This window comes from Dipteris shenzhenensis, chromosome 11 (assembly GCF_047967505.1).
Source record: "Dipteris shenzhenensis isolate YYH24624 ecotype China chromosome 11, Dip_SZ_1.0, whole genome shotgun sequence".
Taxonomy (NCBI): domain Eukaryota; kingdom Viridiplantae; phylum Streptophyta; class Polypodiopsida; order Gleicheniales; family Dipteridaceae; genus Dipteris; species Dipteris shenzhenensis.
In genome coordinates, this window is record NC_141606.1 from 5,666,209 (window position 1) to 5,680,197 (window position 13,989).

Below are 13,989 nucleotides of genomic sequence, written 5' to 3' on the forward strand. Positions count from 1 at the left end.
CGACCCAAACATGACATGTCCAAATGCACTATGGATCTAGGCCCTAGAATGTTCCATGATGCCATTGAAGTTGCTTAATGCATCAAACCTAATGTACCATCAATACTGAAAACCTTTGCAATGACATTTAGTCCCAAAGCCTTCCTTGCCAACTATCATGTCAACACTTTGAGGAGTACACACATAACAAACCATTGTGATACTCCCATTCACCATAACACATAGACTTTTTGTATTCTCCCTCCGCCGTTGTTTCCCCTTATCACCAAATGTGATTGGTTCAATCAACAAGTTCCACGTTGATGATCGACCATCACACTGTACTCTCTACCTAAATTCACTTGGTTCACCGGTCCATTTTCATGTCTACTTCCAACCCTCACATACAAAAGGTATGATGGTTTCCCACAACGAAACCTCAAGGCATGGGGAGGATAGATTCTCTTGGGAACAAAGCTCTTTTTCCTTTGATAAAGTGAAATGAAATATGAGTGGCGTCTCACTAACACATTTTCTCCCATGTCTTGGGAAAGTGGTAGATTTGTGAATAGTAGAATCACGGCATTAGAATCTTCAGATCGGACAGTTCTTTAGATGAAATCTGAGGCGTCTACGTAAGCAACGCAAGGTGCAACCTTGGAAATACCCACGCTTCTGTTCGATTCAATGAATTCATCAGCACTTGTATATCCTTCTCATTCTTGTTCTTTTGGTCTTGGGCACTGCCTATTGACTTTTGTCTGTCGAAATTCTAGTTGTAGTTCGTTGCGGGTTTTCGCTCCGCATGGATTTCGATTCGTCGGACAGTCCTCTACCCATGGATGCCGCCGTCATGTCGTTGTCGGGTGACGGATACGGTCAAGTTGGGCATGTTTTTGAAGGGAGGACTCGCGGCATGGCATTGATGTCAAAGTTATATCCACTCAGCTGGCATGTTGACGAAAACACATGCGATACAAGGATGGCTCTGCAAATTGCACCCACGGAAAGCCTACCGGCGTTGAATTTGTGTGACGGATCAAAAGGAACAAAGAGGAAGAGGCCGAGCAGTGATGCCATCTGCAGCGGGGCCTCTCCGAGCTTGTCTTTGGAAAGCGATTCAAGGTTGATTTTGGGTCTGGGTCGCTCAATTGACCCTTCTGACTGTGGAATGAGTACAGGAAGCGGGACTTCTTCAGAGAGCTTGTTTTCGACAAGAATGGAGGAAGAAGGTTCGCCCATGGAAGTAGGCTTGGGGGTAACTGAACCCAGTCCTCATGGTTTGTTGAATGGCTTTGCATTTTCTGGGAGTGGATCTGCACTGACATCTATTGATTCGGATGTCAGCGTCAGCACATGTTGCAATCAAGGTTCTCGGTCAGTAAATATATTTTCGGAACTGGGGCACTCACGGTGTCCATCGGGTGGGGATAAATGGGATGAAGTTGATGTCGGAACAAGGAAAGGTTTAAGTGCAGCAGGTGCTGAAAATTGTCTGGGAGTGCAGCTGCAGTTGGGCCTATCAGAGAAGTTTGCAGTTGTCACAGACACCGACTATGCCTCAGGTGTGCCAATTGGCTCTAGACATGGCGGCACACATCAGGTGAACAGATCAGAGAACATTTCTTATGAACACATTTCTGTCGTTGATGAAGGTTCCACTTCTGCCCGATCAACGAAGAGTGGAGGTTACATACCATCTCTCCTAATGAGTTGCAAATTTGACAGTGTTATGCCTTCCGCGGCACAAAGACTTGAGGTCACACAGGGAAAGCTTGGAATAGATTTTGCCAGTAGCGATGATATCTTGGAATCTGATTTTTCCATGAATTTCAGAGCATCAAGTGGCACCACATCTACCAGTGGAGCATCTGGTGATCGAGCTTCCAAGATGTGTAAGTTCAGAGGTTGTGGGAAGAAGGCAAGAGGTGCTTCTGGCTTGTGTATTGCTCATGGTGGTGGGAGGCGGTGCAAGAAGCAAGGATGCAACAAAGGGGCAGAAGGTTGCACGGTTTATTGCAAGGCACATGGAGGGGGGCGAAGATGCCAGTGTTTAGGATGTACCAAGAGTGCTGAAGGGAAGACAGACTATTGCATTGGACATGGTGGAGGTTGCCGATGTAGTTTTGATGGTTGTAGTAAGGCTGCAAGGGGTCGATCTGGCTTGTGCATACGGCATGGTGGAGGCAAACGATGCCAAAGGGAAGGCTGCACCAAGAGTGCAGAAGGCTACTCTGGCTTATGTATTTCTCATGGAGGTGGTAGGCGATGTCAATACCCTAGTTGTGGAAAGGGTGCCCAAGGGAGTACCATATTTTGCAAAGCTCATGGAGGCGGGAAGCGGTGTATTATTGAAGGATGTAATAAGGGTGCAGAAGGGAGTACACCTATGTGCAAGGGCCATGGAGGTGGCAAAAGATGTATGTTTGATGGTGGAGGGATATGCACCAAGAGTGTACATGGGGGTACTTCTTATTGTGTTGCACATGGGGGTGGTAAGCGGTGTGCAGTACAAGGTTGCACTAAAAGTGCCAGGGGAAGGACAGACTTTTGTGTGAGACATGGAGGTGGCAAGCGCTGCAAGTTTGAAAACTGTAATAAAAGTGCACAGGGCAGTACTAACTACTGTAAAGCTCATGGTGGAGGAAAGAGATGTTCATGGGGCCAAGAAGGTTCTCCACATAGTGCAGAGCTTCTGCAAGATAAAGCAGGGGACATTTTCGAGGGACCTTGTGATAAATATGCAAGAGGTAAGATAGGCCTTTGTACTGTGCATAGTGCTCTTCTGCAGGATCGAAGAGTGCATGGAGCTGGTACGTTAGGTAAAGCACTTTCTGCAGGGATTGGAGATGGCCTTTTTTGCAGGCTAATGCAGACAGGGCAGTTTTTACAATCTAGCTCTGATGCTAGCAAACAATCTGCTAATATTGGTGATGATTATGAAGGTCACAGCTCTGATTGTGAAGGATCAGACTCGCTCATGCAAGCATGTGCAAGTCATGGATCTGGAGGGGCGGGCATGGAAGATGATACCACTCATCCACATGTGATGGGGCACTTTTTACTAGGGACTGAATTTACTCAAGGTTCTGCTAGGTGTGCTTTGGAATCCTTCAATATGGAAAATCATCCTGTGAATGGAATGAATGCTGAGATATCATATCGAAGCTCAAGTTTTTGGCCAGGCGTTTCAAACGTTGTTCAGCATGCAAGCAATATAACGGATTTGGCAGCTGGGAAGTCATGCTTTCCAAAGTGTACACATTTGCAGCATGCCTCAAAACAAAACTTAGAGGCAGGTTTTGTATTTCATCGACCTTTCATTCCACCTCAGGTATTGGTGCCGTTGTCCTTGCAGAATGGAGAGTTATTTGCATCGCAGAGGAAAGAAGACTTTGGTTTTGTCAGGTCCCCTAATGCAGATGATGATGGCAGTTTCAATATGTCTTCTCTGTCTTTACCTGATGAAAGAGTGCATGGTGGCAGCATAATGGCACGGCTGTCAAATGAAGTTGGCAGTCGAGGTTCCACAGAAACAACTCCCAGATTATGAGGACATGGATGAAATACGATACCCCCCGTGTAGATGGGAGCAAGCTGGATCAGTTCTTTATTGGTCATAGGGTGCTGTGGGTCAGTCTCAGTACACATTGTTGATTGAATGCCATGAAGTCTCGCGGAAGGGTTTTGCTGAACTGTCATTTGAAAGTCCGTGCCTATGTGGGTCCATCTTTTGTAGATATGTATATTACATGTTTAGCCTTCAAAACATGACAGGGTTGTAGCAAGATGGATCAGTTCTCTATCAGTGATGGTGTGATGTGAGCAACCCAGTAATGCCAAGAAGTCTTGCAGAAGGATTTTACTGAATGGTGGATTGGGTTTGTCATCGACCTGGAAGACTTTGTCTATGTGATAGTCCATCTTTTTGTAGTTATGCATTAATAGCCTTCAAAAAATCACAGGATTGTAACATGTATGATGTCTGTCACCAGGCAACATCTTTCTATGACTCGACAAATTTTAAATGGGAGCTTCCTCGGATTGTAACTTGATGACTTATTGCTAGTCTTTTATGATGTTCCGTTTTAGAGGGTTGCTGCTGTTGATCTCTCTCTCCCTCTCTCTCATTATATATATATATATATATGTATGTATGTATTCATACATATTCTGACCTTGGAAATGCCAATCTTGATGGGAGTGCAGGTTTGTGTATGTTAAAATAAAGGTCTTATGGGGGTACAGTGGTATAATGGGGGACAACCTTGAACCCTAACCTTTTTTTTTTGGCCTGCCCTGGATGGGGTAGGTCTTATTGGAGGTTCGTGTCTTTGGTATTATTTATGGTTGGGTTTTTTGGTACCTGTGGCTGGATGGATTGGCTGAGCAGAGAGCGTGCCTCATGGAGTCTGGTAGGAAAGACTAGAAATGCATAGAATTTATGCACCATGACAGAGGTAGAAGAAGTGAAGCAGGTGGTATACTGCGCATCCTCGCTACCTTCCGCAATTTCCATCTAAGAATCCAAATCCAAGACATAATTGCTATCCCCCTCAGCCTAGAGAATGATGGGGGCGTACCTCGAGCTGAAAAGTTTGGAAAAAGGTTTTGAAGCTGCTTCCCATCTGGACTTGCAACATCTTTTTCTACACAAACAACTTGCAGGGAAGGACATTCTTGATTGAGCACGGTTTGCTGATGAACACGAGGCGCTTGCACATGCGATCAGCAATGACGAACATGTTCAACCTTGCTGTGCCGTCCTTATATCTATGAGTAGCTATTCCTGCCGACTCTGAAGAGATTAACTGGTTTCTCGAGATGACTCACGCCATTGCAACGCAATGACGAACATGTTCAACCTTGCTGTGCGGTCCTTCTATCTATGAGTAGCTGTTCGTGCTGACTCTGAAGAGATTAACTGGTTTCTCGAGATGACTCACGCCGTTGCAACGCATTCGAGTGCGGCGTCCATGATGGTTGGCAGAAGAAGTAGAGAGGATGAGGCTACGTCTGGCCATAGAAGAGGGTATGGCAAATTCCACAGTATCTGCTGTTGGACATTGCACAGTGGGAGCGATTGGGCAGCTTGAGTTCTTCTACATAGAGGCTCGGGATCAGTCTCTGTGAACCTCGGGGACCTCTTTCTGTGGCTTGACCTAGGGGCACAATAGTCATCCTTGCTGGAGAAAACTCGTAATTAAAGGCCCAGAAGTTGAGGAGCTACATGGGGCAAGAAGGCCTTGGAAGACCTGCAGAGCTAGGGGAAGGCATTGCTCACAGGTCACAGCAAGTTGCAGGGATCAAAGCAGGTTGCAGAGCTTTTCATTGGGTGGCAGGATGAATCTTCTGCTGGGCTTGTATCAGTGGGCTAGCAAGCACATTTACTTTAACTTTGGACTGGCATTACCATGCTCCTGCTTTCTTGGAGTGAAGGCCTCAGCAACCTGTGGGGATTCTTCTTCACCTGATTTTGCTAGTGCATGTGGGGACATGCTCTCAGCCAGGAGCTTCTCCTTCTAGAGAAGGTCTTTGAATTGCGGCTGCTCAATATGTCAAATACGCAGGGAGGCACAACAGCCAAAGAGTTGTGCAAAGTGAAGATCTGAGGGCACCTCCAACAATTGTGAGTGGCACCCAATGGACTCACAAATTTACCCAAAACTGCCGAGCCTCCTAAGTCAACCCGTGCAAGTTGATCTTGTGAATGTTTAACCTTGCCCAGCCTTTGTCATGGCTGAGTCTGACCTTCACCTCCAGATTGCTGACAGAAACTGAGTACGAAGAATTTGTATAAATGATGCTTAAGTATGTGTGGGGGTGTGGATTTGTATGTGTGAGAGCATATGTTTATACTATGGTCTACACCGCACTATGTTGTGTTTCTAGAGGATGAGTTCGGGCATGTTCATGGACTCATCTAGATACATGTTCATGCTGTATTAGCGGACATGCAAATTTCACCTTGTGAAGTTTTCGTCCATGTTGCTGCTTGTTGGTTTTGCGATAATTCTATCTATCTTAATTGGTGCGTTGCCCTATCAACCAGATTTAGATGCTCGTCTGGGAGAGACTAAAATGAAATCGTTTGGTCTTCACAAGCAGTTGTAGCTTGATTGAAGAGATTTTGGACTACCTTTTGATTAGCCTTCTCCTTTAGTGCTAGCCTTCGACATGGCTGAGTCTGCCCTTCACCTCCAAAGTGTTGACAAAAACTTAGTAAGAAGACTTTGCATTAATGGATGCTCAAGTATGTGTGGGTATGTATGTGTGAGAGCATATGTCTATACTCTGGTCTACCCACTATTGCTAATGACGTCAGTAGGGGATGTCATTGTAGCTAGTCCTTCCTATGCGTGATGGAGTTAATGGTTTTCAACCTTATGAGTGACTATCATGAGATTGAAACTGCACTATGTTGTGTTTTTAGAGGATGAGTTTGGGCATGTTCTTGGACTTATCTAGATATATTTTCCTAGCCAGAAACCGAACTAGCACATGCACTAAGTTCCCTTGTAGGGATAATATAAAGTAGCTCAAAAAAATGAGTAAAATAAATTCTTCCAGGAGGACAATTAGTTGAACCCAACCAATTAACCTTTGATTAAGTCAACCTAACTTGAGTAGGTCAACACATCAAGGTTAGTCAACCCAATCTCAAGTAGGTCACCATAGCCAAGGTTAGTCGACGTAAGTCACCCAACTCTAAAACCAAAATCTCAAGTTGGCTCAACTAGGCGTACTTTAGTTCGATTGTTGCCACATGAAATTTTCCACTTTATTGAAATTAAAAAACCAAATTGAGACCATTGTGCATGAGAATGCAACTATATTTAAAAGGATAATATCTTCATTTTGGATTTTCTATATGTAACACACAATTTCTGATTAGAATTCATCTCTGTGTCTATTCGCCCCTATTTGCAATGTTGACTAAGTCAAAACATTGGGAATAGGCATGTAGGACATAGATGCTATGAATGTTCTAAATAAGTTGTTCTCAACGACAAACTAACTAAAATGAGCTTTGGTATATAAGAATTTGACTTAGACAATCTAAGGGAAGGCAATGGTAAGAAACAATTCAAACACATGCAATAGATACAAGATATGCTTCTAAAGGATCAGATGAAGGTGACACATTTAACACTTAAACGGCAAGTGGGATAATTTAGCCAAATAATTCATTGCAAAGAAGTAGATCAACTTGAGCATAGCATTTCTTGTAGTAGCCAATGACTCTAACAAACATTTGGATTGTGGATTCTAGTGCATCACAACAAGTGTGGTAGGAAGAATTAGACACCAATCAAAAGTTCTTCACCAATACACCGAGTAGACAACCATCCACGTCCAACCAAAGGAATTGGTGACATACTAATCTAATTTCCCAATGGAAAGTTCAAGTAACTTCATCCAAATCAAATGTGTATTTAGTGCACAAAACAATGTAACATCTAACTCGAGAAGTGTAACCTCAAAATGAGAACTCTAGGGCAATCTTTTAAAGATTCCCTTTTTTTCATGTGAATTTTAGATCTTCTTTAAAAAGATGGCCATTTTGCACGATGACTTTTGAGAAATAAAAACCTTGTTTTCTAAGATTTGATGACAATTGTATTTCAAAAATTGGGCATGAAAACCTTTCCTTAGAATACAAAAATTACATAAAATACAACAATTTCTCAAAAGCATTAAAATATTGACATACACATCCAATGTAAGTAAAATAGCCATGACATAGCATATTTCAAAATCCTAGCAAGCTACTAATTGCATTGCTTCACAATATACATGCCATTGATCCTACAAAGAAGAGTACTTATCCTTCGATCCTACACCTTCAAATGCACTAGAGCCAAAGCTTTGGGGTGTAGAAGTTTTAGGGCCTTCCTTCTCCAAGATATCCACTGTAACATTGTTTGAGTCAACCTAGGTAAGTTGAGCCGCCACCCTCTTTCTTGCATGGCATGTCTTGGCTTCAAGTTGTGCACTACATTGAATCAATGTCTATGGAAGCTTTTGAGATTTTATTTGTTGTGTCTCCTTTGCAACTATCCCGCTTGGTCGATGATATCATTCACAGAGCGATCAACGGCAACATAAAATGATCTGTGTTGATGATATCGTGGACGAGCACCTATTAGGTTGATGATATCATCAACTGAGCACTCATTAGCTCGATGATATCATTGACTGGCTCTTGCCTTATCTACTATACTATGCTTCTGTGTTGCTTCTTTGATGATATCATCAACCTAGCACTCGCTCGATCGATGATATCATCAATGAAGCGGTGTCGTCTGAATGGAATTTGGTCATTGCTTTGGATTTTTTTCCTTTGGAATTCACTCTAGAATTGGTTCCTTTGGATTTCATTTTGTAATTCATTTCTTTGAAATTCAATTTGCTTGCATGCTCTTAATTATAATTCGCTTTGAAATTCTACAAATCCTTTCTGTATTTGCTTGCATGTGTATATTTTGATAGTTTTCATACGAGAATTTGCAAAAAAATCTTTACTCATGCTTCAAAACGTAAGGTTTTTTGGTTTCCTTGCATGTGAAGAAAATAGATTCATTACATCTTTTTGTGTTTTTGTATCATAATTAATTGTTTTTGTGAGCGTTTTGGCTTATATTCTATCTATTGATGGAAATATTTGAAGCTATTTGGACAAACAATTCCAAAGTCTTGATTCATTCACTTGCACCTTCATATTTTATTGAATACGGAGCTTTTATCTCATTTTGAATGTACTATGCAAAATATAACGCTTTTTTGAAAAAGTTATAATTTTAATGAATTTTAGGGAATCTTAAAACGGGTACCAATGTTACATACCGAAAAAAGATGTTACACTATTACAATCAAGGGAACCGTATAGAACGGGTACCAATGTTACATACCTAAAAAAAATGTTACACTGCTACACTGTTACACTGTTACAATCATATATATGCAATCAAGGGAACCCTATAGAATGAAGATGCTATGAATATTCTAAATAAGCCATTCCTAATGAAAAATTAGCTAAAATGAGCTTTTCTATAGAAGGATTCGACTTCACAGAGCACATAATCTAGATTTAACCCCCATCATTTAAAGGCCTTAGTGTGGTATTGATTTCCAAAGGAGAAACTATCAAGCTTGATGAACTAATAAGCATACCAATCCAAGAGGAAGACTGAGAAAAAAGTGTTCGGGATGACTATACTAAAGGTGCACTAGTTTCCAAGATGTGTAACATGCACTTCAAATGAAAGAATTCTTTAACAAAATACAAAATATAGTGAAATCCCATGATCCAAACTTAGATCAAACAAGGGTAATTGGAATCAGCAGATACATTAGTCTAATGCAATGCAAAAGTCACCTACCAAAAGTGGTCACATTGCTAGAGAATTTTGTGACAACCTAAGTGAAGGTAAGACAGTGATGATGAGAAACAATTTCAAGCACATGCGATAGATACAAGATATGCTTCTAAAGGATCAGATGACTTGGTGACACATTTAAGACTTCAATGGAAAGTGGGATAATTCAGTCAATTAATCCATGCAAAGAAGTGCGTCAAATTGATCATAGCATTGCTTATAGCATATGACTCTCCAATCAAAAGCTCTCCACTAATACACCTAGTAGTAGACAACCATCCACCTCCAACCAAGGGAATTGGTGACCTACTGATCTAATTCCCCAATGGGTAGTTCAAGACACTTCATCCAAATCAAATGTGCATCTAGTAGACAAAACAATTGGGGGGGTCACTAACAATTGGCTAGCTCTTGCCTAAGCTATTATACTATGCTTTTGTGTTGCTTCTTTGATGATATCATCAACCTAGCACTTGCTTGATCCATGCTATCATTGATGAAATGGCTGCCACCTGAATGGAACTGGGTTATTGCTTTGGAATTTTTGATTTGCAATTCATTCTAAAATTAGTTTCTTTGATTTTCATTTTGCAATTTGTTTCTTTGAAATTTGCTTCATTTGCATCCTTCTAATTAGAATTTTCTTCAAAGTTCTATGAATCCCTCGATATTTGCTTGCATGTATATATTTTGATAGTTTTCGTACAAGAATTTGCAAAAAATTCTTTGCTCATGCTTCAAAATGTAAGGTTTTTTGGTTGCTTTGCATGTGTTGTGTTTTTAGATCATAATTAATTATTTTGGGAGCTTTTTGGCTTATATTCTATCTGTTGATGGAAATATTTGAAGCTATTTGGACAAATTACTCCAAAGTCTTGATTCATTCCCTTGCACCTTCCTATTTTTTTGAATACAAAGGTTCTATATGTAATTCAATGTGGATTGTGTAGAAGCACTTATACATAGAGATTGCGAGCACTTATGCACAAAGATTGTGTAGAAGCACTTATGCATAGAGATTGTGAGCTTCCACAAGTCATTTAAAGTATTGAGGTTAGCACTTGTTAGAAGGAGGAAAAGAAATAGAAGGAAAGTGAGACACTAATACAAGATTTTCGCATTGGTTTCTATAGATGGCTTAGATGATGCATATGGTAGAATTGGTACATAGAAAAATGTCGATTTATAGTGAGTGTTTTGTGAATATGTATGCTTGAATATGGATTTTTGAAGTATTGAACTTGGCCAATATTTTTAAGCAAGGTGCCATTGAGTTTACTTCATTATTGTAACAAAAATTTGGCATTCTTTTTTTATTGGTGAGAAAGTTTTTTCTATTCTTTCTTTATTGATGGACAAAAGCATGGATGATTTTTCCCTATTAGTTTCGTTAAGAAGTGAAACATTTATTTTGGAGTCAAAAGTATATATGCCCTAATAAAAATAAAGGATTGAAACATTCGCCAAGATTTGAAACTTTAATGGGAAAAAATTTAAAGTTTCGTCAGGATTGATAACATTTTATCCAAATTTCAAAAGAACATATATAGAAATTTCATATGTTCTATTGATATTATGAAACTTAAAAACCTAGCTTGATAAACTTTCACTAGGATTTTATATTAATATATAAGTATAGCTTCGATAAAAGATAAAAACATCCCTAGACAAAAGTTTCCTATTCTTTCCTTATGTAATTTCAAAGAGAGTGAAAAGTTCTGTTTGGACAAAAATGAGTAGAACATGCTATTATGTAATAATATCCTCCATATCTTGATTCACCCTCTCTGTTTCCCATCAGATTGTGCATGGTTAACCATGTTTATTTTTCAATTTCTAAAATATTTCTTCAAAGTTTCCAATAAGCTTTGAGTCTTAGTCACACTGAGCAATAGGCAAAACATAAGTCTAAGTTTTTTCCAATAAATTTTTGTGCTCATTCTAGTGCCTTTAAAATTTTCCTAGTAGCATAAATCATGCAAGTTTAATGAGTTGGTTAGAAACCTCCTTCACATTTGTTCTAGTAGGTATAAATTTTGCAAGATAGGTGAGTTGGTCACTATAACCCAAAATGCTTATGTCCTCTATTTTTTGAAGTAGCCCTATGAAGAAATTCATAGATATTCTTTCCCATTTAGCACCAATAATCTTTAAAGGATGCAATATGCCACCGGGTTAAAAGAAATTTTCTTAATTAATTTGCAATTATTGACATGTATTCACTGCCTTGGACATACACTTTCATTTTCATCTAATAAAAGTTTTGCTTGACCAAATCATAATGCCCTTGTATACCATGATGTCTTGCACTAGACATTAATATAAAATCTTTCTCTTTATGTCATCCTTATCAAGTATACATACTTTTCTTTTATATAATAACAATCCATTATAGATTGTATATTGATTTTTAAACTTGATTCTCAAGGTAACATTCTCACTAACTTGAGAATCCTTATGAGACTTGACAAATATACCCAACGATCTTGCATTGGCATTTTTAAACTATGATAGAAATAAATTCATATTCAGCTCCAATACTACTCATTGCATCTAGTACTTGATTTTGGCTACCTTTACCATATCCAATTTGAAATCAAATTCTTGCATCAACTCTGCCCATCTAACATTTCATCCAAGTCAAGTTGATTACAAAATACTTAAGGGTCCATACACCACATATAGTTCTTTCTCTTGCATGTACTATTTTAGTTGAGCATCATTCAATGTCTTACTTTCATAGGAAATAGCTTGGAATTAAGCAACAACTATTGCACAATTTCTTGCATCTACTTTGATCATAGATGGCTTTTTAAAATCTACAATTCTAGCCTAGGAGCAATTGTAACCTACGATGTTTTTTTTTAAAAGACCCCCTTGAAAAAGGAGCTGGTCTATCCTACCATCCTCACCACCACTAAGATATGATAGATTAAAATGGGAGACCATGATCCAAGAACATCACCATGAAGTTGCCCAAATAATGCTAAATATTCAATCGACATTCATTCATGATTTGTTGAAATGTGGCAGAGCAGATAAGACCAAGAATTAATAGTACCCATATCTCATTCTAAACTTAGTTTTATGAACACCCAATTTATCAATATGTATTTTATGGTACACCATAGCTTGGTCTTGTGCAAGCTATTGCAATTAGGTTGGTGAACGTCTCACACAATATGCATGTTTGCATAACTCTTGCACTATAGTAATAGTATGGTAGTAGCTATTCTAAGAAGGCACAACCCTTTGCAAAAGCTCATTGAACAAATTTAGAGTAATGTGTACCTTCTTTTCAAGGGAATTTATACCTTTTTCCCTTCAATGCCTTTTTTGATGAAACAAAGGCTAGATCTATATGAGGATCCTCTTGGAGTACTAGCTAAATAAGAAAGATAGGTTTGTTTAGTGGACACTTTAAAGGGATTCCTTGCTCTGGCATCTAGCACAACCTAGAAAAAGGGGTGATTCACTCTACATAATTGATTCTGTAGCCTTGAAATTTAGACTTTTGTGTTGTGAGCTACCATTGAAGTTGAACTTGCATAGAAGGTAGGTAATATAGTGGGGAGGGACTTGTCTCAAGTCTTCTTTATCATCATCTTCCTCCTCCACCATGGGTTGAATCTTTTTTGTACCCTTGGTGGGATTCTTGGAGATCTAGGAATTAGGGAGTTTCGGACATGAAGGTAGCTTCCTCATTGCTATTATGGATCCCACTAGAAATGTAGCTTTACTCAACGGAGATCCCCCCTTGGAGGAGAACTCATGGTGAATGGTAGTTGCTCCTACTTACATCAGCCAATGAAATTATGACTTTACCTTGTCTTCCCCTTTTCTCACCTCATGGAGTTTGAAAAGGTTGAAAATTTGGAGGGGTGCTACCACTCCTTGTCCTTCCAATTAGGGGGTCATCGATTGGAAGAATATTCTATCTGGGACATGTATGGTCACTAGGATAAGCATCCAGTTATGGGAAAACTCTGGTGTAGGGAGGGGGGCATATTGGTGATCATCCTCTTCCTTGCCATTGCTCTCCACTTTGCATGCTGAGACAATTTTCAAGGATGTTGTCCTAGTGTCAGATTCTACAGTAGCAAAATAGGCATCCCGATAGGGGATGGGCCTTATAGGTTTGAAGGTCTAACTGCACAACTCATTGTGGTGTAGGTAAATATTGTTTGAACACCAATCATGCACCAAAGTAGATGTACATAGGAATGGGCTACCTAGGATCGCTTCGTATCTAGGCTATTGAGTGAAATGCATCACTACAAATCTAACAGGGTACCTGAATCTAAATACTTTGATTTGTATGGGGCCTCTTGAGAACTCCTAGCGGTTTAGCCATTCTACCCTTGGCGAGCTTCACAACTAGATTGCTACATACTAAGGGAGGATTTCCCTAGTTCTCCCAGCACTCCTTAGTGAATACACTCATGCCAACTCCCCAATCTAGTATGGCATCCACATTTTGGTTTTGAAAGGATATGGGGATCACTATGTTATTGTCATCACCCAAGTATTGGTTGAGTTTGTTTATGGGAACCTTGGGAAGGTTTTGGCCCTCTTCATGTGGTGGGTTATCCTCGGTGCTTATAGGCTCAGGAGCCAAGGTTTGCCCATT

The 13,989-nt window shown here is 39.9% G+C and overlaps 1 protein-coding gene across 2 annotated transcripts; it reads left to right on the forward strand.

Moving 5' to 3' along the window:
- Positions 1-540: 540 nt before the first annotated feature.
- On the forward strand, positions 541-4,018 carry LOC147896534 (uncharacterized). 2 transcript variants are annotated; one of them, XM_087381655.1, is made up of 2 exons: positions 541-628; positions 756-4,018. In XM_087381655.1, the coding sequence occupies exon 2, from the start codon at positions 785-787 to the stop codon at positions 3,530-3,532; it is 2,748 nt and encodes a 915-aa protein (XP_087237781.1). In that variant the 5' UTR covers positions 541-628; positions 756-784; the 3' UTR covers positions 3,533-4,018. The 2 variants fall into 2 exon arrangements, with proteins under 2 accessions (XP_087237781.1, XP_087237782.1); XM_087381656.1 differs by having other exon boundaries at positions 762-4,018.
- The last annotated feature ends 9,971 nt before the right edge of the window (positions 4,019-13,989 follow it).

What these genes read in the sequence shown, in the direction of transcription:
- LOC147896534 (XM_087381655.1), top strand. Translation starts at nt 785, where the DNA reads ATGGATTTCGATTCGTCGGACAGTCCTCTACCCATGGATGCCGCCGTC.